Source organism: Bombus huntii, chromosome 4, assembly GCF_024542735.1.
Source record: "Bombus huntii isolate Logan2020A chromosome 4, iyBomHunt1.1, whole genome shotgun sequence".
Classification (NCBI taxonomy): Eukaryota; Metazoa; Arthropoda; class Insecta; order Hymenoptera; family Apidae; genus Bombus; species Bombus huntii.
Genome location: NC_066241.1, coordinates 2,270,146 through 2,295,254, shown reverse-complemented (window position 1 = coordinate 2,295,254; position 25,109 = coordinate 2,270,146). Strand labels below are relative to the sequence as shown.

Below are 25,109 nucleotides of genomic sequence, written 5' to 3'. Positions count from 1 at the left end.
CGATACGCACACACCCACATCCACATACATCCACATGCACCCACACAAGAGCGATCTTGTTTTTGGGATATAATAGGCGTGCAAGCGAATAATCCAAAGTTTATTTGAAAGGACAATACTGTATCAGGCAAGCGACGAATATCATCGCGAAAAATACCGCGTTTTTAGACAAGATCCAATGGTCAAGTTATTCTTGTGTCTCGTCCACTAATTAAAAGTGGGTATCGAATAAGGCGTATTGCATCGATCCGAACAGCTAGCAATCCGAAGGAGTAATGTCTAGCGAATAAACTGGTTGCTGCAATACGTACCAGACAACGCTCGTTATGATGTAATGTTACGACGATGCTCGTTAACGATCGTAAAAGCAGCGTGTGGCTTGGCATTGCCGTGCAGCAGCAATTTCAAGGAACGTTCTCCTTTGTCGTTTGTCAGTGTCCTGACGATCGAAACTCGCATAGATGGCAACGACGAATACCTTGGTCGAACAAATCTGTCTTTTCTCAAATAAACTGTTGAAGGCTCTGTCGTACATGCGATTATTTACGAAGCGCGGGTGCGGTGGTTGCAGCAGCCTCGAGTATAGACGCGCTTCTTTAGTATAGACAGCGTACAGGATCGAGCATGTTCCGTGGATCCAGTCAGTCACGGCAATTTCGATCCCGTCCTCCGTTCTCCGTGTTTTCTATTATCTCTGTCGGCCATCCGAATCCTGCCTTTAGCGCAAATCACGCCTGATTGAGGTTTCAATCGGAATTCGTGAATAGAACTTGATTTACCGGCGTACATACACACGTACATACGCGATCAGAGATGCAGAGATTGCCTCGACCAGTCGCTTGCTTGCATTCCCCCCTATCGCGAAACGCAAACCACCAAAGATGACTGGTTTAACCAACCCCTTCTGTCCCCATGCGCACTTGTCCAGGCAAACAACCTGGTAATGATTCGAGCATGAAGTTATTAATCGAAGAGAAGCATTGCGGACAGCGTTCGATAGACCGATCTTTGCGGTGGGTAATTTCGGGGTGTTTTGTGCAACGTGCAACGTTGAACGTTGCTATGACATGTGTATTTACATTTTCGTTAATAGATTAGATTCGACAATACTTTCCGAGGTAATAGCAGTGATTTCGTTAAATACCTAAAGGAAACTTCAAAGTACGCGTTACACACACTTCGCAGAATACTGCGCATTACTTATTTGGTTCTCCGCGTGCCATAAATATATAATCCTATCAACGAGACCAACGGAGATTGCTCAGATTTGCTGCTTTAAAGTTAGCTCTTGGAGCGTCGTATCTTGACAATGCCCATCTACGCTCGAGAACCGCACCTCTCTAGCAGACTTAAACAAAGTTATTTTTATTTCGTTTTCATTTAAAATTATTAATAGTATTACAAGAGCATATGCATAAATCAATCCAGCATCTCATTTCGACGATCCATTAAATAGAATTATTAAACTAGCAAACTGATACGCTGAAAAGTACGTCGACTTTTTCTTTGGACGCTCGTCCATTTCTAAAGCGAAGCTCTACAATAGCCTTCTATCGTTATTTATAACATAACATATTTCTTAACAACTTTATTATATACTTGTTGTTGGGCTCGGCTCGTACAGCAACAACAACAGCAACAACAACAGCAACAACAACAACAACAACAACGACGACGACGACGACGACGACAACGACAACGACAACGACAACGACAACGACAACAACAATTTGCTAACCAATAGTATTACCGAATTAACAAGTATAGGTAGATATATTTCTGTAACATCAATTGCAGATGCTATAATATAACTATCTATATATACCTCTACTTAGTTATAATCATACCACCGAACCATATAATAGCAGACTAGTACTTAGAAAATCAAACTTATCCAAACAATCTTCGTAAAAATGAAAAAAAGATCACTCCAAATGAATCGATTCGAAAGCCCTTCTGCCTGTACATTCGAATCTTCTCGACAAACGAACCGATCAATCGAGCCCCGGCCGTCGCGTCGCTTTGATTTTAAACGTTTGGTCGCGTTTGTTTACTATTCCCGATATATTTATCCGTTTCGTTTGCACGGCGAATTCACCGATGGAATTTACGTACCAGTACGCCTGCTATTCTGGCGCGAAATTTTCCAGCATAAAATTTTAACTCGACTCGATCGGTTGTAATCGTTGCGACGTCAGTCCATTAAACGCGTTTTTCACCAGTTTAAGCGGATATCACGTACTTTTACCTTTTGCACCCTTTACGATGCAAGTTACATCGATCGATCGTTTGCAACGTACGTTCGCCTGTGGCAATCTGTTTCGATATCTTTAAAGTGGAATAATGGTTTTAAACTGGCTACTATGTGACGAAAAAATAGAACATTGTACGGAAATAAGTTTCGTTGAACGCACGGAAATTATTTTTGCAACCTACGCAAGTCTGAAACGAAAAGATCAGGAAACGCATAATCTCCTTCTGTGTCGCGATAAACGATATTCAATTTTCTGTTTATTGTCTGTTACAGAAGTCGAGGAACGCTCCAGCGGGAAGGCGCGTGGTGGTAAACTAGCGCGTCGTGCGCGCTCCTTCAAGGAGGACTTCCTGGAGAAGCTCTCCCACATGCGTTCTCCTGGTAGCGGAAGCGGAGGTGGAGGCAGTGGAGCGGCTACGAGGGCCGCCTCGCCCTCCTCGCCGCGAACACCGCGTGATAAAAGCGCGCCCGGTTGCACCGATGGCGCGACCACCCTCGACAAGAATCCCCTCCGCGACCTGCATATCCACGTGCGACAGGTGCAACTGGCACTGCTTCACTTCCGAGACGTCGTGTCAAAGAAAAAGCTCGAGATGTTGCCCGGCAACGGCACCATCGTCCTCGATACTGTTACCACCATACACACTGTGCTGAAGTCCTATCTCCTCTACGAGAACAGGTAAGCGAATTCGATCGTGATCAAAGTATCGATTAAAAACCGATATTGACCGAAATGAATGAAAAACGAAAGAGCTTGTAGATTAATCGAGTGACTCGGTAGAAAAAAGATATATTTCCTGGCTGAAACTTTGAACCGACTACTTTCATCTATTCCATATCGAGGATCGCTGGTGCGCGTGAAAATATATGCCAGATATTTATTTTATAATTTAACGTTAAGCTAAACGAGTAACGCGCAACACTGCCAGGGACGTCGAAATGTTCGAACAATTTCTGAAAATTTTATATCTTACTTTTAATACTTTAATTAACTAAATTTGGTCATTTTCTTCGTTACTTGCTATATGGAAAAAGTTACGTAACTCATGGAATTATATTTTACGTTTGTAACATTCGAAGTAAGTGTTTCGTCTAGATAAAATTCTACATTTTTATATAAAATGCTTGCGTGAACTAATTGTTCGAGGTGACGCAAATTTATTCCGTGTAAAAGTCAAATATATATAGTAACAAACATTGAAAAAGTATTAAAAGTTGATAAGCACCGTATCAATTATCGTATAATTACAACTAGTGGGAGCTAGGTATTTTCAGATATATTGGAACAAAACATGTATGTATATTGCAGCTTTATTTTTATTTTTATTTTTATTTCTGTCCAACTAGTAAGTTTAGGTAAAATATTAAGATTAGAGATATTTTCTAGAGTCTCGAATGTAATATATGCTTGTAATTTCAAACTTTATTATCATCTATTGGAAATGCAAAGAGAGATGAAATTGTGGATGCTACCGAATGTCATAACTTTACATACGATATCGTTTGTAATCGCGACCTTCGTATTTTCTTGACGAAGCTCTACTCTGGGATCAGCGACGAACCAAGTGTATCAAGCTCTAGCACAATTATTAAAACTCTGTGACGACGTGTTGCTGCACGGTGACCAGTCCTCTGCGCTGGATAACGAGAACGTTACACACATCATAGGATTAGTGGAAGAAGCTGTGAAAAACTTGGTTGCCCTGGCGAACGAGAAGATTGCCAATAGACAGAAACCTGTCGTCGCTACAGCTAGTAATAGGTAATCTTTCTACTTGTTCTTTGGTTGAAGCACTGATTTTCCATAAATTTACATTCTTCCATACTGGTAAACAAAATTAGTTGTTCGATTTTATTAGTATAATTGACCAAAAGTTCGATGAAATCGCGTTTTCAGAACGTCGTCTTATGGATCGGAAATGACGCCGCAAAGAAATTCTTTGCCTGATATTCCGTTAACGCCAAGGGAAAGGCAGATTTTAGAGCAAACAGCTGCGACTACTAGTTTGGTCCGTAGTTCGCATAGTTCAGAGTCGATTTTAAGGGATTCTAGTCCACCCCCAAAACCGCCACTTCCCGAGAGGTAGTTTCTTCCTATGCTTTTTATAGATAGTGCATAACAATGCATAACAATGCATAACAATGCATCTATTCTCGAATGTCACTACATACATACACTAAAAAAAGTAGTTCTACGTTAAACGAGTACGATTGAAAAATAATGTTTGGATGGTAAATTGCAGAACTAATATGTGTCTGTCGGAAGAAAATAGTTCTTCCGGTACACCGCCACCATTGCCACCGAAACGGAGAACGAGAGGTCAACAGTTGCTCGATGAATCCGAAGGTTTTTTAGCGTCTAGTCTCGACGGTGTTTCCCTACGAAGTCGATCTCCGGAGGATTCGTCGTCTCTTTTGAGCGCGTCGGCTGGCAGTTTGGATTCGGCCTTGAACCATTCCCGTGACGAAGATGAAATACGGGCGATCATGGGACCAAACGACGAGTCTCTGAACGACAGTATGGATCTCAGCCTGATGGCTACTATCCAAGGTAACCGATCCATCCTTTTATCGTATCATAGCATCCATTATTTAATCATGGCCAGTAAGAATGTGATAAACGATATATCTTGCATAAGCTCGGTAATACCGACTCGGTATCGAGTCAGTTTCAAGCATATTTAAAAGAAGAAAGTAATAAAGAGACGCACGCGTAAACAAAATTATCATTTATATAAATAATATGTTCATGTTATAGATTAACTTATATGACGTGGACTATAATACGATATTAGGATATTTCTTTGTAACGTACATTGTTTGCATTTTGTAATATAATTGTCTTCTGTCTTCTTTTCGATACATCTGTATTCAGTTATTAGCGTTAGACATTATGTTACTTAAATTGATACGATGAAATACCTTTTACACAAGTGAATGGCAACCGGAATGGAACCAAATGGAACCAAATGGAATAGGGATCTATGGCGGCACGTTTTCTCATCAAACTGGAATTAACAGTAAAGTAAATATATTAACAGTAAAGTATTCTACAGTCCCTGTATATCGTTTTAGTACACGCGGGTTGCACATAGTACGTCGGAATGTGATGTAATCTTGAACTCAAGCGTATTAGGAGTTTCAAATTTAAAGAGGAATCGTATAAAGCACAGTTTCACGGTAGGATGTTCGAGCGTTGTTCCTAGTTGTCCTATTGGCTGTTCTGTTGGTTGTTCCCAAGAAATAAGAGTCCAAGTCGAAGGCGAATGTCGAAAAACTCTAAAGAGAATATCGTCGCAACATATCGAGTACCTACAGCGTAACCTAAAAATCGCTTTAGCCCGTAATTTCACCTTTATTCCCGGTTGCCATTCGATTAATGTCACTTATAAATTGCCAACATTTAATCATCTGCTTTAAGTTTAAGAGTCAACATTTTCCAAAACGAGGCAACCTCAGCGTAGCTCCGTTTGTCAACATTGAAATATCGTATTAGTCGTATTAGTTTGTTCTATGAACATTTATATCCGATTTATGACAACGAAATTAGAACCATCCTGAAATGGTAGCGGTAGAACTATACAAGTACATTTCCGTTTGTGTCGAAAGGTTCACTATGCGGACAATGCTTAGTCAGCGAAGTGGTCTTCAACTGTGCTTGTCTCGATCGTCGAATCAGTCTTACTGAAAATCTCTTAGGATACGTTGGGATACATATTTCGAAAATAATTAATTCTCTGATAAATAAGATTATGTGGTGTAACGATAGAGAAAAGTCATATTTAATTATATACATACATGCGTAAAAGTTTCATTTTTATCGATTGAATCAATCTTTTTCCAAACATTATGCAGACGATATAGAGAGAAAGTAAATATATTGATTATTTTTTTACATTTATAGGTATGCAAGTTAATGGTAGTTCAAACTGTAGTTGCTGGGACGGTTCCGAAACAAACATACCAAGTACAATGTTATTGGGTCAACAAACTCCGCAAGAAATGCTTAATCCATTTACCGGTGGGTAATACAAAATCGTTTTATATTTGTCGCCAACACCGTCAAGCTGAAGTAAAGGCGGTGCCGATGACGTTGCACATTTATAAATGTAAAGAAAAAATGTACAAGAGCTAAAATTATGCAAGAATTCCTCGAATAGCTCGAATAGCTAGAGCGAAGCAGGTAACGTAGGTGTCAGACCTTTAGACTACATGACTAAACAGTATAGTATAGATCTTCGTTCCGATCAGTCTAATAGGTTGGTATTCTTTTTCTCGATTCGTTTTCTAAATCTAGATTATCTAAATTAAATTTACCTTCGTAAAATAGTGCCTGCTGACAGCAAAGTAGTCTTTTTGTAAGAAAGTTGAAGAACAGGCAAGTAAACATTTTTAAGGTGTTATAACGAACCATATGGCGATTATGTTGCAGGTATAGAAGGAAAAATGGAACGATTATCGACTCAAACGCAGGAATCCGGTTTCGTATCCATGCATTCGCAACGAAGTTCGTCTCAAAGTTATACTACCTCCAGTATAACGTCCAAAAGATCTTCTCAGCAAAGCAGTATTAGTTACAATTCCCAAACGTTTAATTCGCAACAATCGTTTTCCCAAACAAAACTGTCTTCGGATAATAACGGGTCTATTTTCACTCAGAAGACAATGACTAGTACGAAGAGTACCGTTAGTACAACAAACATTTCCGGAACTGGAGATCCTGCTGTATTAGAAAAATTGGTAAATGTGGGTGTTGTGTGTCGTGATTTTATTTCTTCTTACTTATAAATCTCTTACTTATAATTACTAAAAAACAGTTTAAACAATTTTCAAATCGAAATATAACATAGAAATCAAGCTGTTTTTTCGCTGACTATTTGCAGAAATTCTATATGTACTTGTAATTCTATCATGACCATGCAATAATTTCGATCGTCGATGCATCGTAGATTAAAAATTTGCAAACATCAACATGTATGTTCTTATTAAACGTGAGTTTCCGCGTTTCGTAGGAAATGGAGTCGATTTCTGCATCGGACGCTAACGGTGTGCCGCCAGCGTTGCCGGAAAAACGATCGAAACGGAGGAAAGAACGTCAACCGTCACAGTACGACAATGTACCTGAAAATGAGCATTTATCAACCTGTAGTTTACATACTAATAACGGCGATAATACAGATACCAGTAAACCCCCTCCACTGCCGCTTAAGAAAAGGCATAGTAAGTCGAATATATTGTTTACAAAAAAACAACAGTAATACAGCAGATAATATTTAACACCATACTACGATTGCTTTATTGCTGTTGAAAAAATTCAAATAAAGTATCAATGATAATGGATATGTATTAAAAATGAAGTTGCCTGAATTTGAAGAGAATAATTATTAAACAAAATTATGTTAGAGATTATCTAGATTATATTAGAGTAGTCGTTCAGAATCTTTTCCACGTAGTAGGTTAAAACTGATACAATATTTTGTATCCCCCAGTGTTCCAATCAGTGGCATATTCTGGTAAGTGGGATCCTGCCCACGCAAATCAGCTATCCCTCAGCAAACACACGTTCACGCTAAGTTGAAACCCGTCGTTTCACGCATTAATTATACACGACTTTTAATATCTTAGCTTTTTGCGGCATGTTTTCGTCGTTATTTTTCATTTCATTTTGTCGAAATCATCAACGCGATTTCATTTGACTAAGCTTGGATATGTCACTCATATTTTTGGGCTTTTTCATGGCTTATATCTTAATATATATAATTGAAATAATGAAATAATACTAAAAACACATAGAGTAATGTGTGTGTATATATATATATATTTTTTTATATATAAATATATATATATATATATATTTTTTTTCTTCTTCTTACATACAAATTATTAAACTTTTAGATTTCATTACATTCTATCCACACTCATCTTTTCCTTTCATTACTTAAATTATTTTGTCAAATCAAACTCTATATATTTATTTAATTTGAATTTGTTACACATCGTACTTTATAAATATATTATTTCCATTGACGTTTCTGTATAATAGCTCTAAATTTCATTAACCGTAGAAACTAATCTTCAACCACCTATGTGGGCGTCGTCATTGTTTCATTAATTAAATTGACCTTTTCTTGCTAATAGTCAGTTAACACTTACGCTTCTTTAACTCTAGAATTAAGACAGCCGACTTTAGTTTTCGTTTCCACAATCGACTAGAGGATATATCTCCAACGATCCGAAATTTCCTCGATCTACACGATATTTGTTCATGCTTGCATCATCGTGATGATATTTATCCCAATTTTAAGTAACCGTTTAATCGCGAAGAATGTAGTTTTAATCGCGGTAAGAATGTCGTTTAACGGATTTCACTCTTATTCCAGTGAGTTTATAATAATCTGGTATTCGCTACATTACATATATGTCATTATCTATCGAGATACATGCTTGTGCATCAGTGTTTTTCTGTATTTTATACACTTGTGCTTTGATATTTTATTGTAACATGAATCACGCTTGTATGTACCATATATATACACATGTGTGATAAAAATAGAAACAATATACATACATGTATATACATATGTATGTATATATATAAATATATATATGGAATCGTATTTTTTTTTTTATTTATTTTTCTTAAGTATATCATATTGTCTGGTAGATTAGAATCGTATCAATTTAATCGTATCTATTCCAGTCATGGCATACATGGAGATGTTTGGGAATTGTTCTCACAGCAACAACGATTTCATCTCTGGTCTTGGGACCCGTCATTCAGTGGCAGCTTATAATTCGATGCAAGCGGAATGGCAACAACACGAAATGGCTCTTACTACGACACAATCGTGCTCTTTCATGGCGCATACTATAACTACATTACATGACAACTCAAAGTATGCGTTTCTAGATATAAAAATTTATACATATCTTCCCGTGTTTAATATAAAAAATACAAGAAAGCGTGTTATATCTTTTTCAGTACCTCCATAACTATGGCACCATCAGTAGCGGAAGTAACGAATAATTCTAGTCTCCCACCAGCATTACCACCAAAGAGATCCCGTTCCATTAAATCAAATGCAACGCCACCGCCAATTTCGCCAAAACCCACCATTAGTATGCAAAGTATACATACAATCGAACCAATCGTTACGTCAACACCAATGAAAGTAGAGGAATCTGGTTGTATTCATGATAAAAAGGAGTTATCACCTTTGTCTCCAGCGAAGTTGGTAAATATTTCATAAAGTAACGTAGATTAACGTAGATTTGTATTACCTAGACACATCATTACTAATACACGCTACCCGTTCATTTCTAGAATAACGTTGCCTTGGACACTATATTACCGTCCTCAAGACCTGCGAGTAATGCCTTATCGTCGATTTCCGTCGATGATAATAACTTGGACTTGAGAGACGTCGATCAGGACGATACTATTTTGGATGAACTCGATATCAGCAAGTATTTAGTCTTCAAGAAACCAGACGAAGAAGGGCCAGATATAAGGGGTGGTCACCCGGATGCATTGTTAATTCATGCAACCAAAGCTAATAAACATGGTAAGTTTTCTATTCAAGCGTTATAATACGTATCGTAATACGTATTGACAAATGACTAGTCGTTGAAGGATATAATGCATTTCGTATTCTTTCATGCTTCATAGACGAGAAAGAATCAGGTCAGTGTAATAATTTGTTGGATTTACTTTCAATTTTGCTGTAACTTAAAATTTCAACATATAAAATTGCTTTTCCTCTCCCAAAAAATAAATACTTTTATTATGCATAGGAAAATTTCTGCGAAACGCAATTAAAATAAACATTTACCATACCAATTAATTACCGCGTGCTTATTTTATTTACAGACTTTTTGTATCAAGAGGCGTTTCTAACAACATATAGAACATTCATGCAACCATTGGAGTTAATTCAAAAATTACACAAACGTCATCAGCGATTCTCTTGTTCTGCTGACGTTATTAAACAAAGAGCAGCTCGTGAAGCATTTTCCTTGTTGGTCAGAGTTGTCAGCGATTTAACGTAAGTTTACTAGAAAATTAACTAGAAATTAAAAAATTTTTTCTAAATATATCGCAAATAATTCAATGTAACTATAAAGAGGTTATTAATTTCTTCTAGCATGTCGGATCTCGATGATACCCTCTTGCAAACTCTAATGGAATTTGTACAGCAATTGGTATGTAGCGGTGATCTTACTATGGCAAAAGCTTTGCGTGTTAAAATTTTGGAAAAACACGCGGCGAAGCAGTTGCAATCTACACAACCGATTCTATCTTCGTTGAGCGTGACAACAAAGCAAGCTTCCCTTCTCGATTTCAAGAGTGAACAAATTGCAGAACAAATGACATTGTTAGATGCTGATTTATTCATGAAGATTGAAATTCCGGAAGTACTAATTTGGGCTCAAGAACAGAATGAAGAACGAAGTCCGAATCTAACTAGATTCACAGAACACTTTAACAAAATGTCGTACTGGGCTAGATCGAGAATACTGGAACATAGATTAGAGAATGAAGCGAAAGATAGAGAGAAATACGTTGTTAAATTTATCAAGATAATGAAGCACCTTAGAAAAATAAACAATTTTAATAGCTACTTAGCCTTGCTTTCTGCGTTGGATAGCGCTCCAATTAGAAGGCTCGAATGGCAGAAACATATTACAGAAGGTTTAAAAGAATATTGCGCTCTTATTGATAGTTCCAGTAGTTTCAGAGCTTACAGGCAAGCTCTGGCAGAAACACAACCGCCATGCATTCCGTACATGTAAGTACCTTTAATCTTTTTATTTCAATAATTGAAAGGCAAAGTTTTCGTCGAAGCAAAGTTCATCGAAGAGCTAACAAATATTCGAAGCACATTTTTCACTTACAGCGGACTTGTGTTACAAGATCTTACATTCGTGCATATTGGAAACAATGATTTATTACCGGATGGTACGATAAATTTTTCGAAAAGATGGCAACAGTTTAATATCGTTGAAAACATGAAAAGGTTCAAAAAAGGGTAAGCTCGCTCGTTTAATAATTTTTTTTAAAATAACGAATATATATTTCAATGTTATTTCTAAATTGAATTGTTTATTTATTTATTGCAGAACATATTCGTTCAAGAAACACGAACGTATAATAACGTTCTTCAATAATTTTAGCGATTTCCTCTGTGAGGAAGCAATGTGGCAAATTTCCGAGAGTATCAAGCCGCGCGGTGGAAAAAAAACACAGTCACAGAACTAGAATATATCAAACCCTTTCACCGCCTGCGTCTCAAAATCGAAAGGCTGAATCAGTAAATTAGAATGTCTGTAATTGTGATGTTTAGGTAAATTTACCTAATTACGAGCCGAATAAAAATGATGCAACGCTTTAAGGACGGTGAAAGGGTTAGCTATGTCTGTTCCGCTTCAACAACCTCTGTGAGGTTGTAACTCATTTTATGGAATATTCAGTCTCTATTGAAAAGTAAAACAGAAAAAAGAATGCGTATAGTCAGTCATTTAGATCAAATTGAGATTTGATGCGTGCGTGCGTGTATGTGTATGTGTGTGTGTGTGTGTTTGTTTGTTTGTTTGTTTGTTTGTTTGTTCTTGTTTTGTTTAAAAATATGAATTGCGTGCACGGATATCGATTGAATCGAAATACGTATAGAGAGACTTTAATGAATTGGCTAGATCAATCATGTCTCAATGTATTTTTGCAATTTTTTCCTTTTTGCTATAAGGTTAGTAAGGGAGAAAATCATGTTTACTATGGATCTATGCAATGTATACTTAAACGATAGACAGCTGTAATGATGCTTAACATGGCATGATGGAAAGAGCAATCTCCTCTATCTATCTCTCCCTTCCTCTCTCTCCCTCCTTCTCCCCTTTCCACTCTCCCACACACACGCATGCACTAGCTCTTCTATAGAAATATATATATATATATATATATATATATATATATATATATATATATAAGCTATTTATTTATTTGCTTTATATCGGCGAATAGCGATATGTAAAAAGTAGTAAATGTCATACATTTCTTTTTAAATTTATTTAGATATATATGTAAACGTCCATCATATAGATCTGTTATAGATAGGCAAACTTATCAAGCGTCGACAGAGATACATTTGTTGACTTCGCAAGGAAAAAACACCAATTACGTTGATTAATGTAAAACAATTATAGTCTCAGATCAGTGCAGAAATGATGCGCTTTTCCGAACACGTGGCACGACTGAGCGTAACTGTTACATATACTATTGTATATGATTCTAGGAAACATTTTTTGTTGGAAACTCGTTAATAGATATCCAAGATTTCAGCTTTAAGACAAATGGTTATCTAAAAGTGCGTAGATAAATTAAGTGTAAAAAAAAGCCCACGATTAGACGAATTGGATTGAGATATCATTCACATTGCCCTTGTACTTTCGCCGATAATTCTAAATACCTTTGATATCTTTTATTATCAGATTCCATTACTAGTTTCTCTGCGTTTATATTTTTCAGCATTGCTAATGAGAGTTTCCCTCAGGATACATTCCGATGGAGTAAAAGAAAATTATTCGATCAATTTTATCAAGATAGAAGAAACATACTACTGGGTCCTACAATTTTCTTATTCTTTGTTAAACGCGTCGAATTTTAATACGTGCATCGAGTTTATTTGATTTCTTAAGATAAATGATACCACTGTAATGATTTATGGCTGTCTGCGTGCCTCATATTATAGAATGAATGAATTACGTCTATTAACGTTTCTCCGGTCTCACGTTTAATAATATAAATATCTTGTATGCATAATTCATGAACAAAACCAGAATAATCGGGCTTGAGAGATCTGAAAAAGAAAAAAAGGAAAGAAAGAGGAGAGATGTCACCAGTACGTTAACGCGATATACGTACAATGGTACAGATCGTACACTTTTATCCACGTTAAAAAGAGGGCCTAAGCAATTGATGAGTAGCATCGGTTTATAAACACACACATGCCGTTAATTAAAATTTACCGATATAGAACACCGAGGAAGTAAAAGGTAAACAAGCCATAATTTAGTCTCAAGGTCTAGTTAGAGGTTAACTATTGTATACATACTTATATAAATTTGATAAACGGTTGTCAATTTCTAACACGTGCATCAAACACACGCACGCGCGCGCGCGCGCGCGCTTACACACACGCGCGCACACACACACACACAAATTATATACATACATACATACGTCGTACACACGTAATATAGTTTTCAATTGAACTGTAAAGGAAGAATAATAGACGTAAAAGACTCTGTTTCCATAAAAATAGATGCATCCCGTTTATCGCAGCTGTAAACATTTTGAAAGACGCAAACAAGGACAAAGGTTAGTACTGGTTATGAACTTTTAGACAAGCATATATCCCCCTATAAGCCAATAGTTCACAAATAACGATAATCATACGTGATTGAGTATGCAAGTGTGTTTGAAGACAACCACTTTTATTTAATAAGTTGGTACGTATAAAAATGGTTCGTCTAATGTAAAGCTAAGAAAATGTTATTAACATTGTATGTAAATAGTTTGTGATTGTATTCATAATTTCTTGTATGTATGCGAGTGCCCATTTATAACTCATACAAATGCGCGCGCGCTCAGCATATTATCTTTATATTATCTTTACGCACGATGTAATTAATCTTATATACTTTTTAAATTATGATCGAAGTCATTGTGATGCCATTTTACATTCTCACATACATAATAGCGGGCACATTATCTGTATATTTTTTTCATTTCAGTTAGTTTAAGCCACGCAACGAACAGATATACATAAATTCTTCATAACAGAAGAAATAAATTAAAAAAAGTTACTACAGTGGATTCCGCTTATTTGAGCCACCGGTTAACTAAGGTAGCCGTTTATTTGAAACGAAGCTGAAAGTATAGAACCTGACCGAATAAATAAAAACCATTTGTAGATAGTCCTAATTTTCTTCGCATAATTTCATTAATTGAAGCAGCAGCGTGTTTGGTTTTTTTTGGGACAGATGACTGCAGTAGTCTATGAGAAAGAGAAGATAGCAAGCGGGACGGCGCGACATAGGGGCAAATAAGACTACCATTTCCTTTCTTTTCCTCATCGTCGCGTGGCTATATCTTATTTGTAACGTAATATTTTCGATCAGAACGATTGCTTATCTGTATGATTGCATTCGGTGTATTAGATGTAACCAATTAGATCCGCATTCCTTTGCCTTATTATCTTTTTACACACGCTTTACTTATGTATCGCATTTCTCTTTCGTTTCCGCTCGCTGTAACTTTGTCTTCTGAAAATATTCTCATCATTTTTTGTTATCATAACTATCTACGTAATTCTGTATTGACCTATGTGATACTTGGCATAATTGAGACATCCGTTTAACCGGGCTAACGCTAGTACCGATGTGTCCTGAATAACCGAAATCCACTGTATTTGTAACTTAAAATTTTATTCGCAGAACACTAAGACAAAATATTAGAGATCGACTTGTGATACTTATCCATTTACATGCCATAAAAAGTGAAAGTAAATGTATATAAATACACGTACATATATCTTTAATAACAAAGCCAAATTTATCGATTTTTATTTATATTATAAAATAAACTATAATTTTTTTGATGTAACGAGGAATTTGTGTATGCTGCATAATTTTACATTGCATAATTTTAAGGTGTCTGGTGTCATGTTCAACATTGATTTTCTTTGTAGTTTTCTTTTATACGTAGAATCATTGCCATTCTCCCCCCCCCCCCCCCCGTCAAATTCATTACATTATTTCCTTTATGCATCACATCTACATCTCCTCGATGTCTGCTGCTATTACATATTTGTACATATATTTCGAATCGCTTCTATACTCTCTGAGATTTCGTTAACAGTTGTTTTACCGAAACATTTCATGCGGAAGTGTATTTATAAATGTATAATGTGACTATATCGATCGCCTTTGTCTCTATTTTCTATTATACGTTTCTTCGATTTACTGCTAGCGAAATTCTCATGCAAGTTTCGCGTAGGCGTACATATACATATGCATATGTACATACAATTTAAGGATAAACGCTACAAAATCATGAGTGAGATAAAAACAGTGAATATGCAACGAAAAACTTAGACTCGATCGGTTAATTAGATAAAGGAACTAGACTAATTCATAGTAGGTGGACAAACTGCGAGAAAAATTAATTAATTTGATAAAAATAGATTGATAATAAGATATTTTTGAAGTTCATTTATTTTATACTTTATAGTACAACAATATTAATTACTAGTTAAAAGAATGAATATCCGTATATATCTATAGTTGGACAAATTCTAATATCGTGGTCCATTTTTTGTGCTCGGAAATTCTATAACAATCATTAAAGTACATAAATATTTGCTTTGTGAGAACATATTGAATCTATATTTTATTCGCCAAAAAATTCATATAATAATTCTATTAAGTATACATATATTATTAAAATGGATTACTATGAATTAAATGGCAAACAAAAATATAGGAATATTGAAAATTAATTTTTATTATTTATCCTTCCTTTAACTGCTTAGATTTACACTCACTTTACTTATAAACTGTCGTATAACTTTAGAATTAAAAGTATGGGCAGGACAACGAGTAGGACACTTTAATCGTGTGACACTTTAATCCGAAGTTTATGCTTCAAGGATTACGATGGTGGTGGTCCAGATTGTCGGAAACTCGTAGTTTCCAAGATTTTCAAGAGTGTTTTCGAGAATATTGCATTAGGTATGGGTTATTCCTTGGGGCCACCGTGACCGTGAGGCGGCCAGTTACGTAGACACAAGTCGATCGCCGAGCGTCGAGCGAAGCAGTTATCGCGTCGACTACGTTGTGTACTACTATTTTAACATTAATATACATATTCGTTAATACGTATCTCGAAAGCTGCTGCGGTTTTTTTAGCAACTCGAACTATCACCGTTGTAATCCTTCAAGCACAAGCTTCTATTCATTGACCCAATAACTAAAGGGAAGCTAAAGTGTTATGTTACTTCAGATCTCTAATTTATTTAGAATTATTGAATTCCTTTTACATATTTTCATTCTATGGTCCTAATCTTGTACTACATGAAATCCTATAATGGTATGATTATATAAACTACTCGATGATTACGCAATAAACAAGCAAATGAAAAATTTAATTGCCGATATATACGAAGACACGAGAATTTATGTATGCGATTAGTGCTTCAATGATTGTTATCACGCCAAATCTATCTTATTATCAATAATATTAGTTATACGTAGAACTAATAGATTAATGTTTACGGCCGTATTCTTTCGACTTTGACTATGGACTAGCATAGGCAGAAACGTAGAACCGTGCTTTTCCATCTTTCGCTAAACTATCTTTTGCCATTATCTTGCAAAAAAAGAAAACAAAAGAAGAAAAGAAAAGAGAAGAAAGAAAAAAGAATGGAAAAGAAATAAAAGAAAAGAAAAAGAAAAAACAGTCTATAAATGGAAATGGACTCTAAAAGCAATCGCTGTTGAATTTACTCTTGCGTCGCGAAACGATCGCAACGCTTTTTAATTACCGTATATACCTTGTACCGATGGTATTTCTGTGGCGAGGGATATTTACGGTTTCAACACGACACCTTGTACATACATATGTAGGTACTACGCAAGAAATTTGACGATCGAACGATTGACATCGATCTTTTACTATATATTTTCACAAAGAAAAAATCAGTTTCAGAGGACAGGAACGAGAAGTAGTAGTTCTCCTTGCGACATAAAACGCATACGTATATTATATATTATGTATGTAAAAGAATAGAATTTATCTGCACGTTTGAAATCGACGATGCAGAATCAATCGCGTGAAATAACTCTCGCCGAATTTCAATTACCTATGTTTCGAGTGTGTTATTCTAATGAGTAACAACAAGTAATATCATCCCTAGCGAATATCCCTAAGCATCAAATAAGTAGTAATTACTATTAATACGTTACTAATCTCTTATCGATAAACAACAAAAGATTATAGTATGTATAATTGAACATCTAAATAGATACGTGTAAGAAAGTGCAGATAGTTTACCGTGATTATCGACGATGCTTTGGTTAACCCAAATAACGTTCCGAGAAACGTACGTTCGCCAAAGTGCCAACTATCGCTATATAACACGAAAAAGGACATATCACCACAAGATACATACATGTTTGTATATGCTGCTATTTAGAGATGGCAGTAATCCTAATATTTTATTACGTCTATCGAAAAAGCGGCAAACTGGTTAGATATCATTCTCGGCTTCGATTCGATTGCTTTTAAATAATAATTCATCTTTCGATGAAAATGATGAACAATCAAACAAAATTATTCCTCTTAATGAGAAATTAATGAACTTTAATATAGAAGAATCAATTTCAGATCATACTTTTAATATAAATATTAGATTATATTTATCGTAATCGACAAATTTTATATTTTATTGCGGCTTCACACAAGCATAATAAGTTGCGTAAATAAATAAAGTAAATTTTTTATTTGAAAATCTTGGGCGAAAGTTGAACGTCAAAATGTATAATTCTTGTGAAAGCAACGACTCGTTAATCACAAAAATTATCGCAACTCTTAGACAGCCTACGTATTATTCATAAGTCGAGTGGTTCTAAATACTATTCGTATATGGAAATGAATCGTTGCTCTTCGTTTTTATAAATAATTTAGTAGTCACAAAGTACCATCGAAGGCACCGTTGATCGTATTGGATTCGTCCCTTAAATAAGATTTTCGATCAAAACAATTTAAGAAACAATTACAACGATAATTCCATAGAAAGGTTTTCATGTAATTATCAATTCACCTTGACGATTTCGATGATTTCTGATTGGTGTTGTAGAAATCAACATTTCGAATAACTTTTCTCTATACATGTAACTGCCGCTAGACTACAGTTTACGAGATATTCGAAAGAAGAAGAAGATGAAGGAGAAAAAGAAAAAAGAATAGAAAAACCGTCAGTACCACACTGCAGTGAATTCTGTCTATGTGTAGCGCGTACGTGACCGCACGCATACGTTAGTACTGGTTGCAAGCCGCGTCTTATGATGCGATGTAGCGGCCGGATAAAATAGAAAGCCTATGTAAACCTGTATAAACTACAAACAGAAGATAAGAACGAAATACATATCATATATGTATAGGAAAGAGTTGTTCAGAATCATGCCCTCGACAACATATTTAAAAATTATTGAAATCGGTGAAGCGGATGATCGATTTTGGACAATTGCCATTGCTTTTATAAAATTTGTTATTAATTATAATCAAGATCAGATATTTATAGACAAATATTTCTAAATACTTTTCGTTTCTTCCTGAAATTACAATTCATTGCCCCTTTTTTGACCTAGGTACGCTGTTATTATTAGAAAATACAACAGTTAGCATAGAACTGCCACGAAACCGTGTAAACTATTCGTGAACGGAAGTAGCCAAAGAGTAGGCGTACGGCAAACGTTATTACAAGTCATTTAAGGGATCAATCCATTTCCAGTTCATATTCCAAAAGTTACAAACATCAAAAGCTACAAATCACAATTTATTATATCCGGTAGCGACGCAGAACTAATACGTATGGAGGAAAGAAATATCGAATGGCATTTATATTCTATACGTGTCTTATCTATATAGAACTCTGTACATGCGTATAGAATGGCAATATCATGAAACGAAAATAAGCGTACACGTAATTCGCGATTCGTATCTATCGATTGCGTGAACGAATACGATTCACTGAGCGTATCATTCGTAAGCGAGCGATTACTACAATCGTAATATTTCTAGGTCTCTTTTCAATATCCTCTTTCGCTACGTGAACAGAATTCAGACAACTGTATTTCAGAAGAAGCGAACGTAACATTGTGTTCATGTATTTTGATTTATTATGTGACTGGTCACATTTTGCTATGTATATTTTTCTTAACGTGTGTATAACACTCGCTGTTTCAAAGCTACGTGTTTATGTAAGAGCGCGATCGACGTACGATTAATACCTACGATCATAACCGATAGGTTTCCAAGAGGATTTCCTCTTCTTGTCACTAATATTATGTCGAACATCGTGATATGTGTACGAAATTTTGGATCGAATGTTATAGCTTTTTTGTAATAGCTGTGCGAAAAAGTGAAATAAAAATGTTAGAACTAAATATATCCTAACGACATATATAATCACACACAAATAGCATAATAGAGCTATCACCTTTAAATCACTTTAGTTCAATAACTCATCTATTGCTTATTACCGTTCCATCATATATCTAACCAACCTGAGCACGAATCGCAAATAATTCGCATTATGTAACCTTTCTTCTTTAAATATATATTACAATATCGCATCGAATGTACGCCTTGGCATTGGTAAAACGTTATTTCAATTAAAAGAATTATTTTAAAATTTAAACGTATTTTGTGTGTGTGTGTGTGTGTGTATATTCTAATTTTTAAAATAAAAGATAATATATATAAATTCTAAATATTTCTTAATAATAATATCATCTTAAGAAAGGGTATCCTAATAAAAAAGATAATTATATAATAGAAATAAATATTATAAATATAGGTGTGACATACATAGTACGATATAATATAAATACTATATAATTATTATAATGCAATATAAATTCCTTTCCTTGAATTTGAAACGAGCATTGCTATTGCGAAATTAATTTTGAGAAATTGTACGAAGAAGGACGATGTAAAAGAAGTGTTAAAAAATGGATTTATAGAAAAATATGTATGTAGCTGTAACTAGTAAAACAGCGTGTTCAGACGATACGAATTTTAACGGATTCGGTAATTTTATGGAATCGGTAACGTCTGAAAGCAGCGTGCACACAATTCTATATCTTGATTGAAAATCTAACACTCGCACGTACGCTTACTTTGTTTAAAACGTGTTAAGAGACGTGTTTAAACGTGTAAAAGTATAAGTGAGAACATGGGCTGTGCAATAAAGATAAGCAAAAATAAGTAAATGTGTATCTAACTTCAAACCCTGAAACCTGATTGAAAAGCAAACATTATAATTCCAATGGTGGTTTAGTTTCGGACTTAGTGTTGGAACGTAGCGGCGGCCGGTAACCAATGCCGACGTATGGTATATGCTGTCCCAGACGCACAACTATAAGCAGAATACACTGCTGCAGTAGTACCGACAGTCTTTTGCTAATATGTACATACATATATATGTCTCAGATAAGAATTGCATGAAATTCTATATAAAATAAATGTAGATTTAATCAAGTAAGCGACACGTAAAGAGCTAGGTCAGCTCCGCGGTAAGGTGTCGGACTCGTCGCCATCTATCGGAACCGACTGGAACTGCGGCAAGATAACAAGAGTATAGAATGTACGTGGAGGTATCTCAACTCCTGTTAGACAAGGAAAGATATATTGTGCGACAAGGACGGGCATATGTGACATCACAGACAAGGAGAACTATATTGTGCTAAAAAGACGGACGTACTTCACCCACAAATTTCACGATTATTCCTTTATTACTATTATTATTATTATTCCCGAAATTTGATGCGCAACGCTAATTAATATAAATCTACGCACTCATATTTAAGCAATACGCAACACTAATAGCGAGAGATCGAACTGCAACCATTTAAGAGGTTGCTGATGAACGATCACATTTGTACAGTTCTTGCAGCTGTATTGTGTGATCCAGGAACAGTGTTACGCCGCATGGGACAATACACACGCCATCCCTCGCTGTCGGGCCTTCTATGGCCCACGTGTCACGTAAAGTTGGTACTTGGGTGATAGTAAGAAGGCTGAGTCGTAACCCAACTACTTATTTTCCCTTATAAAGCTTTATTATAAATGTTAACACTTACAAAGTAACACCGAACCGGAGAACAGGGGTTGTATGAGTACAGCAACTAGAAGAGGAACAAGAACTGCTCGAGCTGGGTGAAGTCTCGGTTTATATACGTTTTGGTTTTAGGATGTTGAGGGGCTAGGTGTAGGTTATGATGTGGAAAAGTGTCCGAAGGTGAGGGATCCATATCCTATCTCTGATGTGGACTAAGGTGTGTCATGGCTTCTGTGTAGCCGATGATGCGTCGGGGATCAGGGGTCGAACCCTTTATCTATGATGTGGACTAAGGTGTGTCATAGCTTCTGTGTAGGCTATGATGATAAGGTGGTGATGTGTCCAAAGGAGTCCAAAGCTCGGGATCGCTATCTCATGGTTGAGATAAGATTGATGTCACACACGCACCGTCATTCCGATCCTCAATAAACCTAGAAACCCATTCCAAGCCGAAACTTCTAACTTAAGTGTTTTAAGACATACTTTCTAAAGTAATCTTTTTTGACGGAAAAAGTCGTTAGGTCCTTAGGTTTATTACGCGTTCGTGCAAATTACGGAGAAAGCAGGTATTTACCTAACGGGAAAGTTGGGTTTTTCCCGCGAACAATGTCACCCACGAGCCACGTGTGTAGGAGACTTCCTTCTCCTATTTTCATTCATTAACGTGAGCTATAACCAATGGGCGTCGCGGATCGTTACCCTCACTTTCCTAACGAAAAATGTGAACAACGACTCCGCGTTCGTAACTCAAAGGGATACCCCCACACCGAGCTTTCCTCCGGAATCACACGAAAACGAAGCTCTCGTTCTCAAGCTCTAGAACAGCCAAATTCTCTTCCTTGGTTCGCATACGTCAATCCCTCTGTGTCTTATATAACGTCTTATCCACATTGTATATAAAGTTGTTGGAAATACATATATTTTACATTCTGTTAACACGGTGTTGTATCAAAATAATCACCCCTATCATCTTAACGGAAATCAGAGGATCGATCAACTCGTGGTGTCGATTATTATAATAGTAGCGGGAATTTACGACTCCCGTTGACGTGATATCACGCGAACGCGTCTCCCCGCGACTGGTCGAAAATACCAATATAATAATAAAAATTTTCATAGAATTTGATATTTCTTCGAGGAATCAATAAGTCTCTCGCAAATAGTTTCATAGATCCTTTGATAGATCTAACGAAGAAGTACCTAACCGCGATTACAGCCAATTAGTTCATATTATTCGCTACATAATTAATAACTGTATCACGTACAGCGATGCAGGCGGTATTGAAGAAAAAAGCCATTTTATGTTGTAACTATAACGAGTAAATTTACTCGTTCAACTTGAAAGGAATTAATAAAGAACCTGACTTTTAAGTAAGCATCCAGTAAGAATTTTAAATATTTCAAACAGAGATGTAGGTGTTACTCAAGAAAAAAGAACATTTTATTTTTTAATTAGCACGCGTAAATGAACGAATATCGATAATATAATATAACGCTTAATATGAATTTTATTTGTCTGATTATTCAATAGCTTAACATATTTCACAGTAACGTCATCGACTGCCGTTAGGCTTTTTTCCCCTTTTTGTTCAAACTAATTGATAGTCGAAAACTAGTATTAAAGAAGTGTGAATTTAGTCTTAGTTTGCAGAAACTATTAAAATGATAAAAATGGATATCGTATTAAATCGTTAAAGAAGCCAATTTACGATAAAAATTAAGAAATCGTTCAATTTGATTTTGTTATAATGGAAAACCCGTCTCCTGCTAAGTCAAAAAATCGTTACCGTTTGATTAACAAACCGACACCTTGTCAAGGTATATAAGGAACACGGAAGTCGCGCGCGAGCTCTTCTGCGCCTGAAATTCCGGAGAGTGAACATCGAAGAAGAATTTAAATATAAGGTAAATAAAACAAAAAATATCAAATAACAACATTGCAACCAGTAATTTATAACGTCTAAACCATTAATTTACAACACTTAAGCTATTAATTTATAACATTTATGCTATTAATTTAGAACATTTAAACTATTAATTTATAACATTTAAGCAATTAATTTATAACATTTATGCTATTAATTTATAACATTTAAGCTATTAATTTACAACATCTAAGCCATTAATTTACAACATTTAAACTGTTATTTTATACATTTAAGCCATTAATTTATAACATTTAAGGAATTAATTTATAACGTCAAAACTACTAATTTATAACATTTATGCTATTGATTTATAACATTTAAGCAATTAATTTATAACATTTATGCTATTGATTTGTAACATTTAAGCTATTAATTTACAACATTTAAGCTATTAATTTACAACATTTAGACTATTAATTTATAACATTTAAGCTATTAATTTACGACGTCTAGGCCATTAATTTACAACATTTAAATTGTTATTGTATACATTTATGCTATTAATTTATAACATTTGAGCTATTAATTTTTAACGTCCAGGCCATTAATTTGTAACTTTTAAACTGTTATTTTATACATTTAGCCATTAATTTATAACATTTAAACCATTAATTTATATCACCCGAGCCATTAATTTATAACATTTAAGCCATTAATCTAAAACAATTACTCCATTAATTCTTAACAGTTATACCAATAATTTTTGACCACATTCTGCCATTAATTCAAAGTAATTACGCTCTTAATTTATAGCAGTTGTACCGTTAATCGGTTGTAACTCTACATTCATTGATTTAAATCAATACCATCAATTCGTAGTGAGTGAATTAATGATTTATTTTGTTTCATTTTATTAACGAAATCTATCAAGTCTTTGATGTACTATTTTATTTCTATATAGCATTATTTTTTAGTTTTAAATACAGTATTTAATTTCTCATTTCACTATTTCGTATAAAACCTGTGGTAACACAGAGTGTAATCTTAAGATGTAATTTTCCATGTCTGCTCAAAACTAAGGAAACAACACCATATTCATGGAATCAAGGAAGCGAGTGCAATTTAACCGAAGGCAACCACATCTTATCTGTAGCTGGACATGAGTCAGAGGACATTTCAAATCATGTTGTTGTTTTGCCTCGGAGTATCAAGACCGTTAGATTACAAGTAATGTAAGAACAAATAAACTCCGGGCAAAACAATATCGCCGCTACAATGTCGCTTTATTATAAAATAATTTTACATCTCTGCTTCCAATGTTTAAAAACTGTTTATGTAAATGGGACCCGAGCGTAGTTACCTCCTCGTGGTGGGTCCCGGTAATTGGTATCGTTTCCCAAATAATAATACACCAAGTACTATTTTGAATATTAGTATTATTATTTGAGAAACGATATCAAGCTAAAAACTACTTGAACATAGTCTGGTCTAGATCATCCAAAATAGTTTTGGTGATTTAGACCGGACTAAGACCCCCCCGCGGGAGCGCCGTGGGACATCGTGGGACACCGTGGGACACCGTGGGATGCGTGCGTCTTAGTCTTAATTAATCGTAAGGTAGATACCTATGTTATGTGCATTGTGAGCTCATTCTGTACAAAGATACTTATCTATTTTGGAACGAAAAATAAAAATCTCGTCTCTCATGATCCCCTCGCTTACCACACTGGAAAAATTGTTTCCGCGATTTATCGGTTCACGGTCGCTCAGTTCTTTCAAACCGTAGCGTGACGTACTCGCTCGTGCGTATTCCGGGTACGTGCGGGTCAACGTACACTGGACAACTCTTTGGATTCGTAAGTCGCCCCAAGGACACCTCTGTCTTGGTGACTGCTCGACGACTGCTCGACGTTCGCATCGGATCGCGGGCGTTGTCGTCGCGCCGGTGATGCTAGCGAATCTGTTGGGGATTCAGTCGTGGATCTGCAGTCCTGTCCGATTGGTACTTTGGTACTCGGTCAGGGACCTGCAATTTCACGTCCTCCGTAATTCTGTTCGGGCCCGCGGGAGTGGTCCCTACTGTTCAGT

The 25,109-nt window shown here is 35.7% G+C and overlaps 1 protein-coding gene across 13 annotated transcripts in view; it reads left to right on the top strand.

Annotated features, from left to right (window-relative positions):
- The window catches only part of LOC126864581 (guanine nucleotide-releasing factor 2), a 61,710-nt gene extending 44,943 nt beyond the window's left edge, over positions 1–16,767 (top strand). For 10 of the 13 annotated variants that reach the window (XM_050616060.1, XM_050616064.1, XM_050616059.1 and 7 more), the window contains 15 exons: positions 2,528–2,933; positions 3,792–4,016; positions 4,152–4,337; positions 4,498–4,805; positions 6,159–6,275; positions 6,687–7,000; positions 7,267–7,474; positions 7,744–7,767; positions 8,955–9,150; positions 9,237–9,489; positions 9,579–9,819; positions 10,125–10,299; positions 10,399–11,043; positions 11,152–11,283; positions 11,375–16,767. In XM_050616060.1, the coding sequence (XP_050472017.1) occupies positions 2,528–2,933; positions 3,792–4,016; positions 4,152–4,337; positions 4,498–4,805; positions 6,159–6,275; positions 6,687–7,000; positions 7,267–7,474; positions 7,744–7,767; positions 8,955–9,150; positions 9,237–9,489; positions 9,579–9,819; positions 10,125–10,299; positions 10,399–11,043; positions 11,152–11,283; positions 11,375–11,513 (3,569 nt within the window). In that variant the 3' untranslated portion in view covers positions 11,514–16,767. The remainder of the gene's footprint in view (positions 1–2,527; positions 2,934–3,791; positions 4,017–4,151; positions 4,338–4,497; positions 4,806–6,158; positions 6,276–6,686; positions 7,001–7,266; positions 7,475–7,743; positions 7,768–8,954; positions 9,151–9,236; positions 9,490–9,578; positions 9,820–10,124; positions 10,300–10,398; positions 11,044–11,151; positions 11,284–11,374) is intronic. The other 3 variants (XM_050616061.1, XM_050616063.1, XM_050616062.1) reach the window with 3 other exon arrangements.
- Positions 16,768–25,109: the final 8,342 nt, after the last annotated feature.